At 39.5% G+C, this 25,000-nt stretch overlaps 1 protein-coding gene across 1 annotated transcript in view; it reads left to right on the forward strand.

Annotated features, from left to right (window-relative positions):
• Positions 1-1,332: 1,332 nt before the first annotated feature.
• Positions 1,333-25,000, forward strand: part of LOC147034862 (uncharacterized) — a 96,168-nt gene continuing 72,500 nt past the window's right edge. Inside the window, exons 1-5 of the mRNA XM_085857950.1 lie at positions 1,333-1,373; positions 2,063-2,342; positions 4,057-4,330; positions 4,633-5,240; positions 5,341-5,399. Coding sequence (XP_085714076.1) covers positions 1,333-1,373; positions 2,063-2,342; positions 4,057-4,330; positions 4,633-5,240; positions 5,341-5,399 — 1,262 coding nt within the window. The remainder of the gene's footprint in view (positions 1,374-2,062; positions 2,343-4,056; positions 4,331-4,632; positions 5,241-5,340; positions 5,400-25,000) is intronic.

Consider the following 25,000-nt stretch of genomic DNA (forward strand, 5'->3'; position numbering starts at 1 on the left):
GGAAGACACACCCCCCTCCATGTTGATTGTGACATGGTAATCCTGAATACTGGAACCAGTGTACTGCTTCTTGAAGAACAGCAATTCTTCTTCCAGACTCTCTGACGATTCTGGATAAATGGTAACGGTGGCAGGGTCATACTCTCCAGAGAGTATCATCTATGCGAGGCCGCCGTACCATTGCAAGTCTGTAGAAGTGAAGTAGTAGTCATGTTCGACGTAGCTGAATCGAGTGCCGCGAAGTATTCTGCTCTATACGCGTCTTCAGCCGTCAAAAACTCGTGGGGTGGCGCCTCAGTATCCAGTCTACGAGGAGCTCTCCTCTTGCTTGGAGGAGCGAAAGGGTCAATGCCGTGTTCTTCCATCTGTTTCTCCATGTGGACGAATGTGCCATGGAAGACCTCATTGCTGCGAAGGTGCTGTATCTGCTCTTTCCACTCTCGCCCAACTGAAGCATACCCGCTACAGTCTCTGCGCTGGCGATTGCAGGGCTCTGTTAAACCCTTCCATGCACTGTAAGAGCGGTAGCGATGCATGCAGACCGACTCGAAATGTGGGGGGGGGGACAGAATATACTCTGTCCCCCCCTGGTAAAAAAAGTGGGAGGGAGATGTCCCCCCCCCCGTCCCCTCCGGGATCGACGCCCATAAGTACACTTGGCTATTGGGCACAATCCTGGAATGGTCGCCACTCCGACACAGGACATCAGCAAGCTGGCTCTCATTTTGCTGACCTCGGAAGGATGACAGGCAGTCAACCCCACCTGATATTAATTCAACAACCGAGTGGGATTTGAACTTAGGATCCTAGGATCCCAAGCCCACCACCATAACCATTAAGCCGACACCAGCCATATTCCTTGTCGTTATTGATGATTTTGAATACAATCTTCAATCTAAGGCCCTGTTATTTGGGGTGATGCTCTCAAGGGTGATGACCACTCAATGTTACAGGAAGAACTTTCCCTTCTTGAAAGGTGGGGCCTCAAGTGGCAAATGCAGCTGAATCCTGCAAAATGCAAAGAAATGCACATTGGGTGCCAAAGTTTCACAATTATCGATAGGTTAAATGTTGTTGAATTGCAAGTTGTGACAGAGATTGTCGATTTGGGAATCTGTGTGCAGGCATCACAGTCGTTATGGATACAATTGATCAGCACCGTGAACAGAGCGTGGAGGGGGCTTTTTACCATTCACCGTGCTTTTGATGAAATTGTGCCAGAAATTTTCCAGCACCTACATGCCACACTTGGAAGGTCGCCCCTTGATATGGCCTACCGGTGTGGAAGCCATTTCTTCAACGGGATAGAAATATACTCGAGCTGGTTCAGCGATGTGCTTTGAGGATGGAAAGAAGTCAAGCACGGTTCTCACGTGAGGGCCGCTTATCGATGCTACACCTCTTCTCACTGGATTACAGACAAATTATAGGAGATTTGATCACTCTCTTCCAGACACTGCACGGGAAACTCCAAGTCTCATTTGAAGAACCGCCTCATTTCAGTCGGGATAAATGCCTTTTTTGTCACTCCTGGAATTTGACCAAGCCTGCGGCCTGCTGCAGGAGGAGAGCAGTCTTCCATACTCATCAAATGTCAACATAGGCCGGAATTTCTTAAATCCTCAATTTTCATCTGATTGACTTGAAATTTGAACAGGTTTTTCATGAATAAAAATGACCATCATGTGTCATGTGGTCTGGCACCCATATTCGATCCAAAGGAAAATCTTAGAAAAGCAAAGTATGAGAAACACCCTTAACCGATTAATGCAAAATTTAACTAATTGATCAACTACCCATGGAAAATATGGTTGATAAAGAATGCATCAACAGTCATGTGGTCTGGTAGCCAGACCTGGTTGTCTTGGTTCAAAGAAGAAAAAATATATAAAAACCTTAAAAAACAATAGTTGGCTGACACCAAGTCCTTCTCAAGACTGCGTGGGGTATGTTTTCTATGAATACCACCGAGTTATGTAAGATTTTACATTTGACAATGTGAATTTTATCTGTACAATTGGAAGCCAAATAAAATAAGAACATTTCAGACATTATTTTTCAGATGGAATGAAAGTTTTTTACGTGAATTGATTGCTATTGTATTCACAATTACTGAAATAAACAAAAACCCATTATTGCTACCCAATATCACTCTTGGTTATGTCATCTATGACACATGCTATGCTATCCCAAAGGTAATGGAAGCAGCATTAATAATTTTGGGTTCAAGAACACGATTTGATCAGAGTACCAGTTGCCCTCCTACTGCTGTCATTGGTCCATTCTCTTCCTCACTCTCCCTTATTTTGAACCAAGTGTTGGGACTTTACAACATCCCACAGGTGACTTTTCAACGTTTCTACCCTTGCCAGAGGAGAGAGTATTGCATTTGGGTCTGTCTGTCTGTATGTTTGTTTGTTTGTTCGCTCAGAACGTGAGTGTGGTTCTTCTCTGCTATCGCCTGTTGGATTGACACGAAATTTTCACCATAGAAGCAACAACTTAAATAGAATGTTCTAATGATAATTATGATATCATCGCTCAAGTGGTGTGGCAGCCATGTTGGACAAAAAGGAAAAAAAATTGTACCACTATATCTCTGAAACTGCACCATGGAAAAAATTGAAACTTATCACATGGTAAGTACTGCACATGGGGAATAAGTATGATTTTTGTTTGATCTTATAGGTGACTTCATTATGATGTCATAATTGCATACTTAGAATGCCACATCTGATCAATATGAAAATTTTTGAGGGTCACCTTGGGATAAATTGGTCGACAGAACAATAATTGATGACGTCATTGGTCATGTGATTCGGCAACCATATTTTTTTTATTTTTTTTAATCCTTCAGAAATCTTCTCTGAAGTGGCTGAACAGGTATGTCCACCTATCCATGAGGAATAAAACATTTGCACCGATGATGTCATAGGTCATATGGCTTAGCAGCTATGTTGGATTTACCCTCAAACCTTAAAAAAAATTCTTCTCCACAACGGCTGGACAGATTGAGGGGAAACTTTACACACATGTTCCCTGAGCCTTGGGGATAGCAGCATGTTCATGAATAATTGATAGGTCACATGGTCTAGCAAGAATATTGGATTGAACAAAAATATTTGGAAAAAGTATTTCTCTTGAACCGCTTCATCGATTGATGTGAAACATCAGAATTCTGATCTTGTAGGCATGGGGAATATATCTTCGAAATTTCAACCTGATTGGATGAATGGCCTGGCAGCCAGAATTATTTAATATTTTGATTCTGGTTCAGGGATTTAAATTAAACTTTGTACAACTATGTATAATAATATAATAATGTGGGTAGAGGCATATCTGGTGACCTCGAAGAGTGCCCTTCTAATTTTTAGTTATTATAAAGATCCCGTCCTGATGGATGTAAGGAAGTGGAAGCACGACTTGGAACATAGATATAAAACGCACACAAAAAATACAAACACACAGAGACACTTTCCGAATTAAAAGGAAGGATAAATGAAGATATATGAAATTATATCAAAGTATATCGCATGAGCACAGAAACAATGGTAACAACAACGTGATGTCAAAGATCTTTCATTTTCCTGATGAGTCACTTCATTGTACATTGTGACTGAAACTCTCATGTCTTCAATTTCTATTAGATGTTTCCCCATTCTGGTCACCAAACAAAAGGTGTTTCTTAAAATACTGACTTGTACTGTGCTATCATTGCCAGTTTTTCTCTCTCAATCTTTCTTTTACTTCTTCCCAAACCCAAATATTCCCTCTTTTACCTTATCTTTTACCTGTCCCTTTTAATTCCTAACCAATTACCCCACACTATCCCTTAGAGGGAACACGTTTTTTGTGTGTGTCACAGCCGCACTACAGTCAGCATGTACGCCTTGTCCTGCTTCCTCTTCCTCCCATACAAACGGCCAGGCTCTTTGTTAGTTACCTTTCAAAGGAGTTATTGCTTTCTGTATTTGTTGAGGATGTCATATTTCATGTACCTAAGTTGAATATACAATTTGAAAGTATAAATTGCAGTGAAATGTGTCATACCTTAAGGTAGGTATTACATCAACATGCAAGTGCCTGAGTGACAAGAAGCAGTTTCCTTCATTCGTGCGTACAGTTCCAAGTGATGCATATCAAGCCACTGCTATTGCTAACCTTGTTGAGTACTTTGATTGGCACTACATCGGAACAATGTCAGTCGATGATGAATATGGACGAAATGGGATAACACAGTTTATATATGAAGCAGAAGCCAATGGTGTTTGTATTGCATTCCATAAAACACTCCCAACTGTACTGGATATAACCGCCTATGAGAAACTGGGTGAGTCTCTGTTTTGTTTGTTTCTCTCCACATGGTAGTTACTATCTCAGTTTGAAACTTGAATCTCAGGACCATGTGCACTACAAGCTCAGTTACCTCTATTAAGCTTACTAAACATTGGCTAATTTTATTTAGAGAGTCTTTCATCCTGCAGTGGACTGAAATAAGCAAGTAAATACAAGTCGATATCACAGAATGCACCAGAAAGTTCTGAAAATGGATTTCATTTCTTTATGTACCGGTACTTCTTCTCATTCTCTCACATTTCTCCCTTTCTCATCCTGAAAATCTATTTAATGTAGTTGATGTGATTGTTCAAGCAAATGCAAAAGTTTGTTTACTGTTTAGCAAGGAACCAGACTTGCTTCGATTATCAGAAGTAATTTTGCAAAGAAATATAACAGGAATGACCTGGATTGCTACAGAAGCATGGATTGCTTCTGTTTACCTTAAAGATCCTCCTTTCAGAAGTGCTTTCCAAGGTACAATGGGATTTGCTTTACGACAAGGAAAAATTCCTGGTTTTCATGATTTCCTTGTAAAGCTAAAACCTGAAATCAAAAGGATTGTTAATTGCGATAAACAGAAACGTGAAGCTTCCTTTTTTCAAGAAATGACAGCACAGCATGGGTTATCCACGGTATTTCCAAATAAAATTGTGTATTATCAAACACAAAGAGAAAATACGAGTGCAGCTACTCTACCACCACAAAATATGATCAAGTTCCCCGATAGTATGAAGAATTTTATCAAACATGATGCAAAAGATGAAGAATGTTTCATGGAAGATGGCTCACTGGATGAATTTATGTTGGAACTTTGGGAATTAACTTTCAATTGCACCTGGGAAATTGCATCTGCACTAATTCCACCATGCACAGGTCATGAGAGTTTGTTGGATGTAAACACAGTATTCACAGATACATCTGAAGTCCGAGTTACTTACAACATATATATGGCAGTGTACTCAATAGCACATGCCTTACATGACCTGGCAAAATGTGTTCCAGGTTTTGGCCCATTTGAGAATGGCCTATGTGCCAACATGTCTGAATTTTCTCACCGACAGGTAATTATTTCTGTGAAATGAAAAGGTTCAAGCAATTTATGAAAATGATTAAAAATGCATGTGCAAGATATGACCAACAATAGATTCCAAAATTTGAAAAAAACCAACAAAATCCATATTTATATATACAAAAAATATCAAGAAATTACATTTAGTATTTTACCGCAAGCCATCAGGCTTTGCACTGACACTGGTAACAAGTTAATCAATGCTACCTGTCACATGGTCTGGTTGTTGGCGACAAAACCCACTACCCTCATTGGTTAGCCAGTTGTGATTGCAACACCCTGCAGGATTAAAAACAACACCTGACAAGGGGGGATGGTCCCTTTGGGTGCTAACAGCTATCCGGCAAGGAGAGGGTATCTCCAAAAAAACACCAATTCAGTTTCACTGGATCATGGAAGGAAGGGCATCTGACGGTTAAAAAGAAAAAAAATCCAAAAAATAAAAAACATGATTCTTACATCCAGTGCTGCCAGAATGGATAGGGCATCCTCTCAAGCGACGCATGGCAGTGACCCCCAGCTGTTGTGAGAAGTTGGAAATGGGTATCACAGAATCCACATCTGCGGTCAAAGAGGCATGTGTAGAAATATCAAAACTTCAGTTGCAGCATGGTGAGAGTTGCAGCAAAACATTGGCTCGCGAGGGTAACACTCTCAAGTTAGTGGATACCATGATGAGAAAAAAAATTGGAATCATGGGTGTAAAAGAGACGTTGGGGAGAGTATTCTTAAGATTGCCCAGAGCCATGATCTATTTTTTGTGATTACATGGTGCAGAAAGAGAGAGTTAAATCTGTTAACCTACAAAAGTGGAACGAATAGTCGCCAGGTTGAATACGTCACACCAGACAGAACAACAAAACGCAGGTTATGAATTGCAAATTGATTTTGGGGAAAGCAGGGGTGAGCAACACAGACTGCTATTAATGAGCATGCAATCTATACTAATAAGTGTGTGTGTGTGTGTGTGTGTGTGTGTGTGTCTGTGTGTGTGTGTGTGTGTGTGTGTGTGTTTGTCCTCCATAACTGCAAAACTATAAGACCGAGCAGCCTGAAACTTTGCATGCATAGTAAGGGAATGCAAATGCAGTGCAAGAGTGAAAATTGGATGTTTGGGTAAATTTAAACACCCCTTTTGAAGATAATAAACAGCCTTATTTAATTACATCCTTCATCAGGCGATCCTCAGCCACCTCGCTGTTTAGGGTATAAAGACATTTCCTGGGTAACCTCGCTGGGATGTGAAGCCACCACATATTTTGGCCTGTTCAACCATGCCTTGACTTGGAACAGGCCACAATGATTTCTCAACGATTAAGTTTTTTTCTTTCACTTTCCTCACTCATATTATCCATGCCTGCTCATCATAGCTACGAATTGCTAAGTACATTGCAATGTTTATAAACATCCGGAGATGTCAGCATTCGTGGCTTGACATTTGGGGCGTCTCAGGGAGGTGTATGTTTTTAATGCGTTGCTAATCGCGTGCCAAACTCGCCGTTTCTTGACAACCGTTTCATTGGAGTGCTTGCTTGAGGGCTTAAGCCACTTGGCGAGCGCTCTCCAAGCTGTTTGGTTGTTTGTTTTGGTAAAGGTAACCGTGCTCTCAAAGGAACATCGATTGGAGTATTAGACAGATGTACGTGTCCGCCTGTGTTGGGCCATGTAGTGTTGTGCAGTTGGTTTCTCGAGATGTGTCTCATCCACTGAAAATGTGCAATTTCATTTTTACAGAATCTCACTTTGTTTCACCTTTTGTGTGATCTCGTCATATAATCCACCCCTCATTTCGACATCGATACATGTATCAAAACAAAACGGTCCATCCGACCACATGTTGCCATGTTCTGGTTGTGAATACACAGAGCATAGATCGACATTTTGTGTTCTGGCCCTTGATATACTTTGCTAATTTCCCACTTGAATTCCCCTTTCAAAGAATTATGTTTGAAGGTAAATCTTTGTGCTCGTCGTTTTTATGTATTTTATGCGTGTGTACATATATAAACTGTATTACCAAAACGGAACGGGTGTGTTGTCTTGTGTTTTGTTTTGTTTATATGCAAGTTGCTGATGTTGCCTGCTATCTCCACGTGTGGGTGGGTTTCTGGAGGTGAAAGAGACCTACCAGGTCTCAGTGTGTGTGTGTGTGTGTGTGTGTGTGTGTGTGTGTGTGTGCGCGCGCGCGCGTGCGTATACACACAAATGCGGTTTCAGAATATGGAATAGAGTCCTCCCAGTGTGAGCTCAAAGTATCCACCCTTCATTTCGGTAAGGGGGTCACTATTCATGGACCAAGCTGTGAAGTTTTCTGTTTTCAAAGTCTTGTGCCGAGGGTTCTCTTCAGGATCGTAACTGAGCCCAGGACAGCTTCGAACTGTAGTTTGTTTGTAATGATATTCCCAGGGATGATTTTTCAATATCTCTGTGAGGTTCTTCGTCATCACCGGTACAAATTTGCCATTCTTCTGCTTCCAGGAACTTTTCAGGTCATGCTTACAGTCTTGGAATTTGGTCATTTTCTTGATTTCTACTCCGTTCGTCCAAAATCACTGATATTAACACCTCAATTAGCAATGCCTTCTCTTCTTTTTGCACCTAAGTATGGTGTCTGGTCGCAATGCTTTGTTTTCGATGTTCACACCCGATGGGATCATAAGGTCGTACATGAGCGGTGTTTCAATGTTTTCAATTATTTATTTTGCCTCATTTTCCCACAAATTTTCTGGAACTGGAATATCAACGTTTTTACAGATGTGCCAGTGGATTACTTTACAAACTCTATTGTGTCGTTGTGTATACAGCTGTTCTCACACATTTATTTTTTCGTGTTCAGTCATTAAGCATCACATCTCATTCTCTTTGCTAACCCCACCCACAACCCTCACCATTTTCTTCCTCCTCTCCAAAACCCTTTTCTCTCATTCTGTCCACTCCTCGTCCCCCCCCCATCTAATGGGATGGTTTCATATGTGGAATGGAAAAGGAGGGGGTGGAGGTTTGAACGTGTGGTGTAAAGTGGGGGTTTAGGGTTTCATATGGAGGAACGGTTAGTTCTCTCTCTTCAGGTTCCTGTTTTTGAGCGACGTTGGTCCTTTTTAGGGGTCTTTGCCCACTATCTTAAAGATAAGTTTCCAGTTGTTGTTTGTCGCGTTTTGACTATTTTGTTGCCTCCATGTTTGCTGTATGTTCTGAGTTCAGTTTTGTTTCAAAAAATGTGCTTTTTAGTTAGTTTTTGTCGGTCCTGTCAAATCTGGTTGCCCTGAGGCCTACCTGTCTTCCTGTTTATGTGAACGATTGTGTTTATTTGTATTTTTGCCTTATTACCATCAGTTTTTGTTTTCTCCACTTTTCTCTCCAACCTCCTTCTATCCCTCCCAAAGACATGAAACCCTTCGTTTCATTTCTTAAAATGTAACAAATGCAAATAAAAAAAATTCTGTATTTCTTTGAAAGAAAAAGAAAAAGTCGATTTTGTTATTCCGTCTGTCTGTCTGTCTGTTTGCCAGTCTGGCTGTCTGTCGCCTACAGGTCACAATTTTAAACTGATCTTCAGGAAACTTCACCACATGGTAGAGTTTGTCATAGGGAAGAAGCTTTTAGTTTTTGAGGTCAAAAGGTCAACATAGGCCAAAGGTAAACAACTTCGGTGGTATTTCTAAATTCCTCAATTTTCATCTGATTGACTTGAAATTTGAAAAGGATTTATATTTCAGGTCAGTGAATTCAGCCAAGCAATTGTTTTTTAATGTCAACATAGACCAAAAGGTCAACATACGCTAAAGTTCAACAACTCAGGATTTTAAAAAATCCTCAATTTTACATCCGATTGACTTGAAATTTGAAAAGGATTTATATTTCTGGTCACTGAATTCAGCCAAACAATTGTTTTTTAACGTCAACATAGACCAAAAGGTCAACATACGCTAAAGTTCAACAACTCAGGATTTAAAAAAATCCTCAATTTTACATCCGATTGACTTGAAATTTGAAAAGCATTTATATTTCAGGTCAGTGAATTCAAGAAGCCAATTATTTTTGTGGTCAACATCGACCAAACGGTCAACATAGGCCAAAGGTCAACAACTTTACTGAGATTTCTAAATTCCTCAATTTGCATCAGATTGACATGAAATTTGAAGAGGGTATGCATTTCACGTCACTGAATTCAACCACCAATTATTTTGGAGGTCCACTTTGGCCAAAAGGTCAACATAGGCCAAATTTCTAAAATCGTCATTTTTCATCTGATTGACTTGAAAATTAAACAGCAATTGCATTGTGCATTACTGAATTTGGAAACCAACTATTTTTGATGTCAAAAGGTCAAACGTCAAATCAAGGTCAAACTTCGAAAATCACCCCATTTCAATCTGAAAAATAAAATAATCAATTTTGATCTGATTAGCCTGAACTTTGATTTGAGATTGTCAATTTTAATCTCAATGAAATGGACAATTTTGATGTATCCATGGCAACCTATGGAGAGTGGGTGGATTTTGCAAGAAATGTGCTCTGCATGACATCTTTTTTTATTGATTGTGTGCAGAATATCTCAAAAAGTTGAGGATGGATTTAGATGAAATTTGGTGGGCAGGTTGTGTATGTGACAAGAATGAACTGATTAGATTTTGGTGAAGTTCCAGATCTGGATCTGACTACTCGAATTTTGAAAGTGATTCTTCAATATTGAGAGATAGGGCAAAAACGATATTTGGCATGATATCTCAAAAAGTTGTGGACAGATTCGGCTGACTCTTTGTGAACATATTGGGTGTTTGACAAGGAAGAAATAATTCAAATTCGGTGAAGGTCTGCATCCAGATCTGAGAATTTTTTTTAAAGTGATTCTTCACCATTGAGAGATCGGGATAAACCGATATATGGCACGCCATATCAAAAAGTTGTGGACGGATTTGTATGAAACTTGATGGACAGGTTTGGTGAGTGGCAAGTACAAATTTGTTCGATTTTGGTAAAGATCCGAATCCAGATCTGGATACGATAATTATTTAATTTGTAAAGTGATTCTTCACCATTGAGAGATGGGGCCAAAAACGATATAGTACTGTACAGCATGAATTTTCAAAAATGTATTAGGCCCAATATGTTCTCGAGGATCAGGATTGCATGTTGAGGTGTGCACTCCACCGAGTGCCCTTCTCGTTTGATTATGCATTTTATCTTTGCTGTTGTTTTTAAAGAGACTGTAGGATAGTTTTGTCGCATCCTGAATGCTGAGAGAGAATGTGTTAATCATGTCCACTTTTCAAAATCTGCAGAACTTTTACAACAGTTTTTTTTTTTTGCATAATCACTGGATTGTTAAACATATTTATTTGTTCAATACAAGACATCACTGTATTTGTTTTTCCTTTTCAATGCAAGTAAAACACTTACTGATTATAATCTTTTGTATATTTGATAATTCTGTCCACCACCTTCCTCTGTTTCTTGATGTATATAACCCAAATCGCCGTCGTCGTTCGTATGCAGCACTAGGCTGTGGGGTAGCAGAATTGGCTGAGGGCGCAGCTGTGACACTGTTGCAATGCCCTCTACTGGTTAGAGCAGTAATTTGGAATTTCACCAGGATGCCTGGAATAAACAGCTTACTCTTCATGAAAGACACCATGAGATCTTCAACGTCCACCAATAAATGCTAACAGACAGGATGCCCGTTTCATGTCCATCTGAGAGACAGCATACACAGTAATGAATCACCCTCCCTGTGAAATACCGGGATGACAGTTTATAGTTGGGTCGGATTTCAAACCCAGGCAAGACAGACGAGAGGTGAGTGGGCGTACCTCGAGGCCATCCTGTCAGCCCTATAATCCAAATAATTACTTGTGTTCTTGTATTTTCGGTGAAAAATAAACATACGAGGAGACTAATTACTGCCACATCATTTTGTTTCCATGCAAATCCCATTCAGTTGTTGTTCTACCTTCGAAGTGTTTCCTTCAAAAACAATCTTGGTGAATTGGTGAGGTTTGATGAGAATGGAGACCCTCCTGCTATTTATGAGGTTATAAACTGGCAACCAGACAGAACAGGTGGATTACGGTTCCAGCTCGTGGGAGGGTTTGATTCCACAGCAGCAAAGGACAAACAACTTCACATTGATACAAATAGAGTTGTTTGGAATGATGGTGGGAATAAGGTATCTGACTTGTCACAACTACTTAAAACTAAAAGCGCAAATGCAAACATTTTTACCTTTTGTATAAAATCTAATTTCACTGTAAATATGTTAAACATTTCCTGATTCCCCTTTAGACTCCAAAGTCAGTTTGCAATGACCCATGCAAACGTGGTTCCAGAAAGGTTCTCAGAAAAGGTGAACCATTTTGCTGTTATGATTGCATCAAGTGTACATCAGGAGAATATTCCAATGCAACAGGTAAACCTTTGTGCTGAATCCCTCACTCCCTATACCAACCATACCTTGTTGTATCCAAATGCTGCCAGATACTGTGTCTTTCTCGCTTTGAAAGGGGAGAGGTCTCTGGCAAACATCAACTCCAATTCTGCAACAGGCCCACTTGACGCATCAGTGCATCTATGTATTACTAAAACTCACATCTTGTATATATGTATGTATGTATGTTCCCGAAATACAGCCAAAACAGTACAGGATAGCGCAAAAATTTTAGGCCAACCTTACTCAATATTCTCTTCCAGTGTGCCATATCAAGTTTCGTTCAAATCGGGGAACGAAAAAATTTATTAAAAAATCAATTCCTGATTCAGCCAAGTACTCTTCAGGATTATTTGATCAACACAAACAACCTCAGCGGTATAGTTCACTGGAGCTATCTTTTTCGTTTTAATTTTTTTTTTATCAACCACTGTCACAATGTAAACCCAATGGGTTAACGGGTCATCTAGTTTGTCCTAAACAACCTTCTCTGTGCTATTGCTCATCCTCTTTCTGTGCTGTTTGAGCAATAGAGCATGTTTAGTGGTGGTGGAAATGTGTGACGCCACCATATTGAAGTACCATAATAAAATACAGAAGAAAGGAACGTAATCCATTCACAATCGGTTGATTTATTGTGCTTTGTATGCTTTCATGACCAACCAATCAGGATCAAAGGTTGTCCCGAAGGTTGGATATATCGACATGTCAGACATGTTTTTTCTTGGGAGTGATATTATAACAAAATGCATGTTATGGACAACACAGACACATACGAATTGGTGAATACAGCATTGACCAGGAGTGAGACATCCTTTCCAACCATTTTATATCCAGGTTGTGTGAATTAACTTGTATTTACTCAAAGTTCAAATCAAATGTAATACATCAATGCCATGGACTCATGTTGGCAGAGCAGATAAGTATGATGTTATCTGTATATTAACATCAGGCTTATGTGCTCTGCCATCCCCTTCAGTAATCTCCTATGTTTATTTTGGCCCCAAAGATTTTTGTTTTTTTCCCAAACCCTTCAACAAAGATGCAAACTGCATAAATAATGTGAGCAGACCCAGCATAATGGTTATCCAAGGGTCGGCACTACCTGTAAAGCAACATGCTGACGGTGAAGCACCAATTGGACAGTTTATGGTCGGGTTGGGAATCAAACCCAGATGAGAGAGCCGAAAGGTAAGTGTGCTACTTCTGTACCATCTACCCACAAGCACAGACACACACAGGCGTTGACATGTATGCACAGTATCTCAACTTATTGCTCACCCTGCTCGAGTCAGCCAATGAAGATTACGGGGCCACAATCTTGGCAGTGAAAGGAGGAAGACTGATATTCCAGTTGCATTTATCACTCCTAAGAAGGTTGCCAGAATTATTTGTACTCAAGTTGCCTCAAAAGCGACTGGTCAGAATGAAATCCCTGTCACTGCATTGAAGATTTTTTGTGCTGAACTCTCATCGATTCTTGCCAAGCTAAACAACCTGTGCTTGTCTGCTTCGGTGTTTCCTTCCTCCTATAAAGTGGCTTCTGTTGTCCTGTTTACAAAGGTGGTGGTGAGCATTCTGAGCCAAGTACCTATCACCCTATCAGTCTGCTTCCTGTAATAAGTAAGGTGTTTGAATGCTTCAGCAGTGAACAACCTTTCAGCCATCTGGAAGATAATTAACTTCTCACTGACTGCCAGTATGGCTTTAACCATTCTTGCTCCACTGGTGATCTGATATCCTTAATTGGAAAGGCACTCAGCAGAGCACATACCTCTGTCATGTAATGCCTGATCCACGAGAACGTATTGGCTCAATACATTTTTTTGAAATAATCATGTTTTTTTTAATCGTTTTTGGCCCCATCTCGCAATGGTGAAGAATTACTTTAAAAAAATTAAAATTCTCGTATCTAGATCCGGATTCGGCTCTTAACGAAGATTGAATCAATTCGTCATAGTCACACACCCAACCTGATCACCAAGTTTCATCCGAATCTGACCACAACTTTTTGAGATACCGTGCGATGCATTAGTTTAGATTGATCTCTCAATGGTGAAGAATCACGGAAAAAATTGTCGGATCTGGATACGGATCTTCGCCAAAATTGAAACCCTTCTTCCAGGTCACACACTCAACATGTCCATCAAGTTTCGTCTGAATCCGTCTACAACTTTTTGAGATATCCTGCACACAGGCAGACAGACAAATAAAAAGACATCATACTGAGCATGATACAGTACTTGCAAGATCCATAAAACAAATTTGACCTCAAAAATAATTATTGGTTAAATTCAATGACTAAATATGAAACTACTCTTCAAATTTAAAGTCAATCGGATTAAAATTGTGGATTTCACAAATACCACCTTAGTTGTTCACATTTGGCCTATGTTGACCTTTTGGTCTTTGTTGACCTCAAAAGTAATTGGCTCTTTGAATTCAGTCGCCTGAAATTTTAAATTCTCTTCAAATTTCAAGTCAATCGGATGAAAATTGAGGAATTTAGAAATCTTAGCAAAGTTGTTGACCTTTGGCCTATGTTGACCTCAAAAATATTTGGCTTCTTGAATTCACTGACCTGAAATATAAATCCTTTTCAAATTTCAAGTCAATCGGATGTAAAATTGAGGATTTTTTGAAATCCTAAGTTGTTGACCTTTGGCCGATGTTGACCTTTTGAACTTTTGACCTCAAAAACAACAGGCTTCTTCCTTAAGACAAACTTTACCATATGGTGAAGTTTCGTGAAGATCAGTTTAAAATTGTGTCTTGTAGGTGACAGACAGAAAAACAAAATCGACTTCGCAATATACTTGAAAAAACTTCGATTTTGCAAGTACCAAGAAGAAGATGTCATGCAGAGCATGATACTTGCAAAATCCATAAGAAAATTTGACCTCAAAAATATTTGGTGGTTGAATTCAATGATCAAATACTCTTCAAATATCAAGTCATTCCGATGAAAATTGGCAATTCTAGAAATTCGGCGTATGTTATCCTTTTGGTCCATGTTGACCTCAAAAATAATTGGCTGGTTGAATTCAGTGACCTGAAATATAAATCCTCTTCAAATTTCAAGTCAATCAAATGAAAATTGAGGATTTTAGAAATGCCACTGTAGTTGTTGACCTTAGGCCTATATTGACATTTTGGCCGACATTGACCTCAAAAGTAATTCACTGGTTTAATTCAGTGACCTGAAATATAAATCCTCTTCAAATTTCAAGTCAATCGAATGAAAATTGAGGATTCTAGATCTCACCTAAGTTGTTGACCTTTGGCCTTTGTTGACCTTTTGACCTCAAAAACAAGTCTTCGTTATGACAAACTCTACCATGTGGAGAAGTTTTGTGAAGATCAGTTATAAATGTGATCTGAAAAGCGATAGATAGACAGACAGACAGAATAATAAAATCATCTGACCAATATATTTGAAAAATCTTCGATTTTACAAGTAACAGACAGAGAGGGTTGAAAACATACCCTCCTTCACCTTCGGTGGCCAAGGTAATTAAGGAAAATTTCAACAGGGCATTGGAGCTAACCCAATAGCCAAGGAGACTGCTTGGGTAGCACCAACACTCTGCACAGAGTAGGTCCCAATGGATGGATGGATGGATGGATTAGAGCTCAAGGGTGAAGCTCGATTCGTTGCTTTGGATATCTCAAAAGCATTTTATAAAGTGTGGCACAAGGATCTGCGCCACAAGCTTCAGTCGTATTGTGTATCTGGAGTGATGCATTCAATCATTTTGGTTTTCCTTTCAAATCGCAAGATGAAGGTGGTACTTGAGGGTCAATCTTCTCCTGCTTGCTCCATTAATTCTGATGTTCCACAGAGCTCTGTCCTGGTCCCACTATATTCCTTGTTTGGATCAATGATCTTCCTGATAATGCACTGTCTCAGCTGCATGCTGATACCTCCTCCCTTTACTGCACATCTGGTGATTCATTCAACACTACTCACAATGTGGTTGGAGTTTCACTGGACAATGATTGAGAGAACGTGTTGAATTGGGTGAATGACTGGATGGTAACCTTCAATGCAAAGAAAACTAAATTGTTGTCCATGTCTCACTCTGGAAGCAGGTCTTTCACTTCTGTGTACATGGGGTCTTCAATCTTAACCGAATCATCTGAGCTTCAGTATCTTGGTCTGGACATCTCCTCTAATCTCCATTGGGATAAGTGCATTTCTGGTGTTGCTGAGAGTGCTTCCAAGTGAGTTGGTTGTCTTTATCAAGTGCAGAGGTATTTACCTCCTGATGCGGTTTTATACCTGTATAAGACAACGATACTTCCTCACATGGAGTACTGTTCTCACATTTGGGCTGGAGCACCAGCCTGTCACTTATTGCAGCAATAGTTTTGTATAATTACTGACCCGTGGAACACATTTGTTTGTTAATACAAGACTACTGCATTTATTACTTGCAAAAGTAAAGATTTTTCAAGTATATTGGTCAGTCGATTTTCTTATTCTGTCTGTTTGTCTGTCTGTCAATCGCCTACAGGTCACAATTCTAAACTGATCATCAAGAATCGTTACCAAGTTGTAAAGGTAGTCTCAACTGAGAAGCCTATTGATTTTGAGGTCCAAGTTCAGAGTCATCTTGAGGTCATCATCATTTTTCATTGGAGTTGCTTGAAATTTGAAGAGGATTTATATTTTAGATCACTGAATTCAACCAGCCAATTATTTTTGATATCAACATGGACCAAAAGGTTAACATAAGCCCAAGGTCAACAAATAAGTTGATATTTCTAAAATCTTCAATTTTCATTCCATTGAATAAAAATTTGAAGATAATTTTCAGATTTGGTCATTGAATTCAACCACAAATTACTTTTCAGGTCAACATATTGAGTTTGATTTATAAAATCCTCAATTTTCATACGATTGACGTTAAATTTGAAGAGGATTTTTATTTTGAGTCACTGAATTCAACCAGCTGATTATTTTTGAGGTCAGCAAACACCAAAAGGTTAGCACAGGCCAAAGGTCAACAACTTCATCAGATCCCACAGGGAGTCCTGGACAAGAAAGATGCAGCATAACTGAGACTAAAATGGCAGAATATAGGAAAATAAACGAGAATAGAAATGGCAGAACAGAAAAAAATAAAAGAAAGGAGAAAAGGACAATAAAGAAGTAGACGACCAGGAAGAAGAATAATAAAAATAAGAATATAAGGATGAGGAAGAAGAAGAAGACTAGCTGTGTCACGTGTCACGTGACCATTGTGTCACGTGGATTGGAGTGCTGTGTCACGTGTCATGTGTTACGTGACCATTGTGTCACGTGGTTTGGCAGCCATAATGGATCGAAGGGAAAATCTTTAAAAATCTTCGGAGGAGAAACCGCTTAACCGATCAATGCAAAATTTAACTAAAAAAATCCCCCACCTCTCCTGGAACCTCAACGACCGATGTGAAATATGGTTTGTTAAAGATGACATCATTGGTCATGTGGTCTGGCAGCGAAATTGGATCAAAGAAAAAAAGAAACCTTGAACAAAAGAGTTGGCTCACACCACATCCTTCTCAAGACTGTGCACGATATGTATTCTATGAATGACATCTAGTTTTTAAAGAATAAACATGTAGGGATGGAATCCCCAGAAGACAACCAAATATTGGAGGAAATAATGACAAGGAAAGAATAACAAGATAGGAATGACACCACAATACAACACCATAATCCTTTTACGGATTACCATCAAGACATCTTTCGACATTTTTCTATCTCAATCCCACAACAAATAAAATACGCAATTATACCAACCCACGCAACAAATGTACAACTACCGCTAACACAGACATCTACTTATAATTGTTACTGTTGACACACATGACAAATAATTTCAAAAGTATGGAGCTGAGACTCAAACATTTAGGAGGTAAGAAGAAGTGATCTTCACTAAAACAAACTCAACACGGACTGTCACTTATTACATACGCTTATGTTGAAATAACAATTTCGAAGCCCAATTACTTCTGGGAATTGTGCTTAGTTTTAGTAGTTTTTTCTACAGTACATATCCGTCAGCAATATCTGTAGCAATGTGTTAAGGAGGTGGTATCATGTGTGTAGTAATAATTTGACTAACAGCAGTTAAGTGATATAATTGAAGAATATTCAATAATTTACATTTTATGGAAAGCTTATGTGAGTGAGCAAAATAGTGTAAAGGCCGGATGTTCCATTAAATAGTTTCTTTTACACTCACTTTATTTGTTGCAATTATTTATTCACCATATTTTTTTCTGGCAACTTGCATGGTTTATGTTAAACACAGACTTACACCATTACTACTATCATTATTGCAGACTCACAGAATTGTAACAAGTGTCCTGAATATTATTGGTCAAATGATCAACGTGATGCTTGTATCAACATGCCTGAGGATTTCCTTAATTTATCAAACCCAGTTACAATAATTCTACTTGCCATTGCATCATTGGGAAGCATAATTACGGTTATAATAACTCTTCTGATATTTCAAAGATGCAGGCTTCAAGGGGCATTTTCTGAAGATAATGCATTGGATTTTATTCTGCTGCTTTCACTGATGGGGACCTTTTGTAGCTCAGTGGCATTTGTTGGAATTCCAACAGCAGTATCTTGTACTGTAAAAGAATCACTGGCATGTTTGTGGCTCATGATAGATGTGACATGTTTGTTTGTTAAAACATTTAAATCTTTCATCCACAATAAAGGTAAGCTTTCACATCTTTAGTTTCCTCAAAACAAAGCAAAAAGGTTTCTCACTCTTTGTTTTAATTGTTTCAGAATTAAACAATGCTATTGAGTACAAAAAGCATGGAGAAAACATAAATCTTTTGTAAATATCACATCTTAACACTTGCTAAGCTCGTGTTGATGCAGATTTAAAATAATCTGCATTCGTTACGGGGGTCTGCAAGGTGGGGGGGGTGGGGTGGGGGTTACCCCAAAAATAGGTTTTTGCTCTCTTTTCCGAAACTACACCTAATTTTGATTAAACTTGATGACAACATTCTTCACCTGTGATGTACCAAAGTGTATTGACTGAATCAAAATCTTCCATCATTAAGGGAGTCTACAGGAGGGTTTCTGACCCACCCCCCCTCACCCCCCAAAATAGGTATTTGCTCTCTTCTCCGAATATTTCAAAAAAATGTTGCACTCTTCTCACTAAATTTCAAAAAGTTATGGACGGATTCAGACAAAATTTAGTGTACCGGTTGGGTATCTGATGAGAATGGATTGAATCGATGTTGGTGAAGATCCAGACATTTTTTTAGTTTTTAGAAATGATTCATCACCATTGAGAGATGGGGCCAAAAATAATATACAGCATGACATCTCAAAACATTGTGGACGGATTATGACACAACTTGCTGGATGAGGTGGGTAGGTAACAAGAACAAGCTGATTCAATTTTCATTAAGGTCTGGATGTAGATCCTGCATACCAGTGGGATACACAATGTTGACCGTTCAGCCTGGCAGAGGTATGCGTCTACTGAGTGCTGTTCCAGTTCATTACTTGTGAAATCGAAGATTCACAAGTATATTGGTTGGTCTGGTCTGTTATTCTGTTTGTCTGTATGTCAATTGCCGACAGGTCACATTTTTACTCCGATCTTCCCGAAACTTCATCACCTAGTAGAGATAGTGACAAGTTGGAAGCCTATTGTTTTTGAGGTCAATAGGTAAATAGGCCAAAGGTCAAGGTTACATAAATCGTGAATTTTCAACAAATTCACTTGATATCTTTGTATCTATCCATCTATCTACATTCATAAAAATGAAAAACAAAGTGAAGCCGTCCATCCGTCCATCTGTCCGTGAGACCATGTCTATTAATCATGTGCTGTTTGAACGTCGCAATGACATGTACGTCGATAAATTGCATACTATGTGAATGTACCTTTGGACCCTTTAGACTGCTGAGACCCCTTCGACCTCTGAAGACCCTTCAAGACCCCAGGACCCAAAAGACCCAAAAGACCCCGAGGACCCAGCGGACCCAAAAGACTGTGAAGACCCAAAATAGTCTGAAGACCTGTTTGTCTGTATGTCACATCTTTAGTTTCCACAAAACTGTTTCAGAATTATTGACAATTTCTTCAGCTCATTTTAGATGACAAATACTCTCCATTGATTCGCGGATCTGCATAGATTTGCATCACAAAGCATCATATTTGACGAAGTGCACTTATTCTAGACTCAAAAGATCCAAAAGACCCCAAAGTCCCATAACACCCAAAAGACCCAGAGGACCCAAATTACCAGATGATCCAAAAGACCCCAAGGACCCAAAAGACCCAGAGGACCCCAAAAGTCCCAAAATACCCTGAAGACCCAAAACAACCAAAAGACCACTCAGGACCTCAAAGATGCCTAATACCCTTTAAGACCCCTTAATACCCATTTTAACTTTAAGACCCTTTCAACACTTTAGACATCTTTAGATCCCTTCCCCCTTTCAACCTTTTACACCCTTTAGACTGCTATAACCTTTAGACTTTTATACCCATTAAGTCCCTTTATACTCCTGAGACTTTAACACCATAAAGACCCCTTTGTTGTATAGTAATGGCAGCAGACACACACAGGCTCTTCAGCTCAACCTTCTTTAATGGCGAATCACTCCAGTCTTCTCCATGCCTCTCACTCATCACGACTCGTTCTGCCTCCTCATTTTTAGTCCATCACGCATTCCTTAATAATCACGTATCTCCAAATATCATATTCTTTTTTTCGAGAAGATAACAAAAACTAATAACGAAAAAACAAAGAACATAGTAACATGTCATTGAAGGTAAACATGTCACATGACAAAGTTCTTGGTCCATTAAGGAGCTATACGATGACTGGTATTAAGGGAACTGTGGAAAATGTCAGACTTCATCAGCAATAAGTGAGAAACATCAGAAGCAGCTTCACCAGCCCACCCTCGAGGCTCCTACTCCATGAGATTTCAAATAAAGGCATTTTACACTATAATGACCTCAAAGCAGCTCAGGGTGGACTTAATTCTGTGGAGAACACCAAAACATCTGCTTGCTTTAGAAGCCTGTCTGGTGTTGTGGTCCTGAAGACAGATTCGAGCATATTCTGGGGATTCTGGGCTCCAGGAACTGCACGTATTCTCAGGGTTGATTTGAGAAGAAAACTCGGTGTTCAATAGCTGATCTTTGGGTGAATAGTGTGAGAGCAGAAATATTCCCTCAGTTGAAAGGAGATGTTCCAGTTAATAAAGCAATGACCAATTTGTTTTTCCAGATCTGCATATATATGCTACCGAGCCTACCTCTCAAAACTGTTCTGCATTGCATGAGGTTTTATATAAGAATATGCAGAGAATTATCCATGGAACAGGAAAGGTCATTGATTGTAAGACCAAGAATGAGGTTAGTCCTAAAATACTGCTTGTAGCTCACCAAATTCAATATTGAGATCTCAAGATAGAATGTGATCAAGAGGAAACATTTTCTGCTTCGAGAGAGGAATTCTGTTAACCTTTTCAGCTGGGGTCTCTAATTATAAATTGCTGACATCTTGCAATGCAAGTATCAGTGTCAGACAGTTTTTTTTTAAAAAGAAAAAGATTTTAGTACATCTATCCATTGTTACATTAATAGAAGCAATGTCTCCATGGTAGAATAGTCGGTGGGGGGTGGAGGTGGGGTGGGGGGGGGGTAAGTATAGCTTATGTTCAGTAGTACTAAAATTGGAAATGTCTAACTAATGATGAAAGGTCTATAAGCATTAGCACCAATGATATACAGTATCTTAAGCTTATTCAATCATTTTAGCTCACCTGGACTTTAGTCTGGTGAGCTTATGTAACTGAGCAGTGTCTGTAGGTAAGTCTGTCCATGAGTCTGTAAATACTTCAGTCATTATCCTTGAACCAAACACACGATTTTGATGAAACTTGGCCACAAGCTTCATATCTGATGCATAACGAAGGTGTATTGACCGCATCAAAATCTGTGCTCATTAATGGGTTGAAATCGGGCCTAAAACGCAAAAACAAAAAAACCCACTTCACAACCTACAGGAGGTGTGACATCATCAGCACAGCCATACACTCAGCAAAAAGCATGACCTTCCATTCAACCAATCACTTGACCAGATTCTGCGTATGAACAAAATTTCGATATTTTATGACGTCATTGACTGTTGCTCCTGATCCAGGTGAGTTTCAGAACTCGTGGTCTTATTTTCAGTGATGGGGGAAGGTTGTGCAGACTGGAGTTGAGTGGAAAACCTGTCTTTTTCAGATCACATCTCTAAGCTGGGCTCCAAAGGTAGCTGACATCTTAAACTCTAAAAGCAACATATACACCATCTTTCACATTTGACGATGTAGGGATTTTTAATGCTTTGTGTTTCTTGGTTTGAGGAAATGCTATTTATAATGGTTTATGAAATGTATAAAGATCACATTATAGTAGTTTTTTTCAGCAAATCTTACTTATCTCAAAACTGCAGATCTTTTCTTTTGCTGCTGGATATTGACAACCAAAAAGTGGATGTTTCAACACATGAGGTTTGGAATTTGGATGACATCATATTGTATGTTTTTCATTTGCTGGTGTATGCTGGGGAAAACGCGAGTTTACAGGAATACAAGCGATCGTCCTGGAACCATCATCATGGAATGTTCTCGTTTATCACCACAGTGGATTATCTGTGCTTTGAGTTACCTGGGCCTTATATCGGTGGTTTGTTATATTCTCTCGTTCAGAGCTCAAAAACCTTCAACAAAAACAAATGAATGTAAATTTATCAACTTCAGTCTAAATGGATTCCTCCTTGTGTGGCTCACTTTCATTCCTGCATACAATAGTGTTGATGGAAAATTAGTTGTTGCAACAAAAATGTTTGCAATAATAGCTTCAGCATGTTCCTTCTTAGGCTGCATTTATACTCCAAAATTATACATGTTAATAATTAAAGGGAAGTTCGAATGAGGCAGCCAAATGAACTACTAAACAATAATTATATCAAGTTTCCATCAATGTATTTGCATCACAATGCATTGCTTTAACAAAGTGTTTGATGAAAAATTTGTCAATAAATATTATATAACCAGGCACAGTGACATGATGGTGTGAGTGTCTCCTCTGATTCTGGGAGGTCATTGGTTCAAACATTGTTCGAGTCATTCCCCCCCCCCCCCCCAGATCAGTCATACAAAAGACTTTAAAATGGAATCTGGAGCTTATTGCTTGACACTCAGCAATTAAAAGGAGAGAGCACAGACAAACAATGCTGGGAAGGCAATGGCAAACCACTCACTATAATCCCTGCAAAGAAACTACCTTGGCAGCAGAGTGGGGTTTGATTCATTGGTGTACCATTCTCCTTCCAACGCTCTGAAAGGAGAATGGTGAGAGGAATGATGATATGCTCGGTGGTCACATTTAAGCCATAGTTGAATGTCTAATTAATAGTCAATAGTTGTATATTAATAAGCTGTCAGGATTCGAACTTTGCCTTAAAAATGTTGCTTTAAATGTTTCATGTTGTCTTAACTCTGTGTTTGGAAAGCCTTTATCACTCTTCCTGTTTTATCTGCAGCTGAACAACAGCATGTCCTTGCACTGTTCCTTCATTGCATGTTGACATCCCGCACATTCCTGTTCTGAGTCATATCACAAGGGTTTCGCCTTTGCTATCAACATGTGTCGGTGTAGGAGGTTTAGAAAGTTATTAGTTTGCAAGATGAACTGTTGGGTTGCGAATCTGAGGATTGACCGATTCAACTTCCACTTCGGCCCCAAGGGAGGGGGGAAAGAAGCCCACTGCCACATTTATTTCCTTATTTCTTTATCCCTTAGCACACACTTTTAATCCACACCCAGTTCTGCTTTTGTGTGATTATATATATATATATATATATATATATATATATATATATATATATATATATATATATATATATATATACACAACTGCTTTGAAGTAAGTTCTCAATGTGGTCTGGGAGCACCTGACTGAAGGGCCTTTGCACCACATTCCGCATGCGTGTGGTCTTCAGAAATAAAACGTGTAATTCGAGGATCCTCATCTGACTCTGTCATCTTGCTCGGCCGGGTGGAGAGTCATAACATTTGGCGACGAGGATGGGATTCGACTTATGCTGGCAGTGTGGACGGCGGGACTCCACTTGGTGTACAGCGATCGCAAGGGTTCAGCTAAAAGGTACGTGGAAATTGCACGTATAGGGCACCTAAGACAGGGAGCCCAAGTTAGGTGAAAACTGTACACTTGGTGGGCAGTGCCCCACCGGACGCAGCTCCAGGATCTGCTCGGATCAAGAACTGTAACGGTCAAACATATGAGGTGATTCGAATGCGGTTTGTCTGAAGAGCGCAAAGGGAGGGCTGTCAGGTGGTGTTGTTGGGACCTGGAAAGGTAGAGAACAAGGATATCCAAGTGAAATATGGAGAAGCAGGTTCGAGTCCTGTATTCTGTGGTATTGTGTGGAGCCACGTTTAATAAGAACAGGCTAGAGTCCTGTAGAAACGAGGGAACAGGTTGGAATCCTGTACCATAAAGGGGAGGGTTAAAGGCCCGTCCATAAGAGAGAAGGCTAAAGGCAATCGAGTAGAGCCGGACTTTGATCCTGCACATGAAAGAGAGGAAAGAAAGCTATCAGGCGGTATGCAAGAAAGGGGGATTTTGATCCTGTGATAAAAGGAGACAAGAATAAAGTTTTAGGCTAGTGAAAAGTTAAGAACATACAATGGGGAATAACTCTCCAAAGAACATAGAGTTACCCAAAGGAACAAAGATAAATGGGAATCCAGGGCCTAGGTCTCCAACTGCTCCTCTTTGTTAAAACAGATGACTAACACAGGAGAGAGTGCGTGTTGCTTTTATCTTCCAGCGCAAGACGCGACTCCTGCGTTGGACGTGCTTACACCCATGCCTTAAGTGTTCCCACTGATACTTGCTTCTGAAGAATTGCCTAAATAATAATGTTGCTGTTAATATTGTGTTGACTTGTAGTGCCTTTAATATTGTGTAGACTTAATATAAAATTTGTATATGACAACTTAATGGGAGACGTGTGGCAATGGGCAAGACAAAAGGCAACAGAAGCTAACCTGAACCACCGGCAGTTGGGGACTTCTCATTTGGGGAATGTTGATGGCTATCCA

The sequence above is a fragment of the Eptatretus burgeri genome, chromosome 1 (assembly GCF_056783735.1).
Source record: "Eptatretus burgeri isolate ZD-2024b chromosome 1, Ebu_testis_v1, whole genome shotgun sequence".
NCBI lineage: Eukaryota > Metazoa > Chordata > Myxini > Myxiniformes > Myxinidae > Eptatretus > Eptatretus burgeri.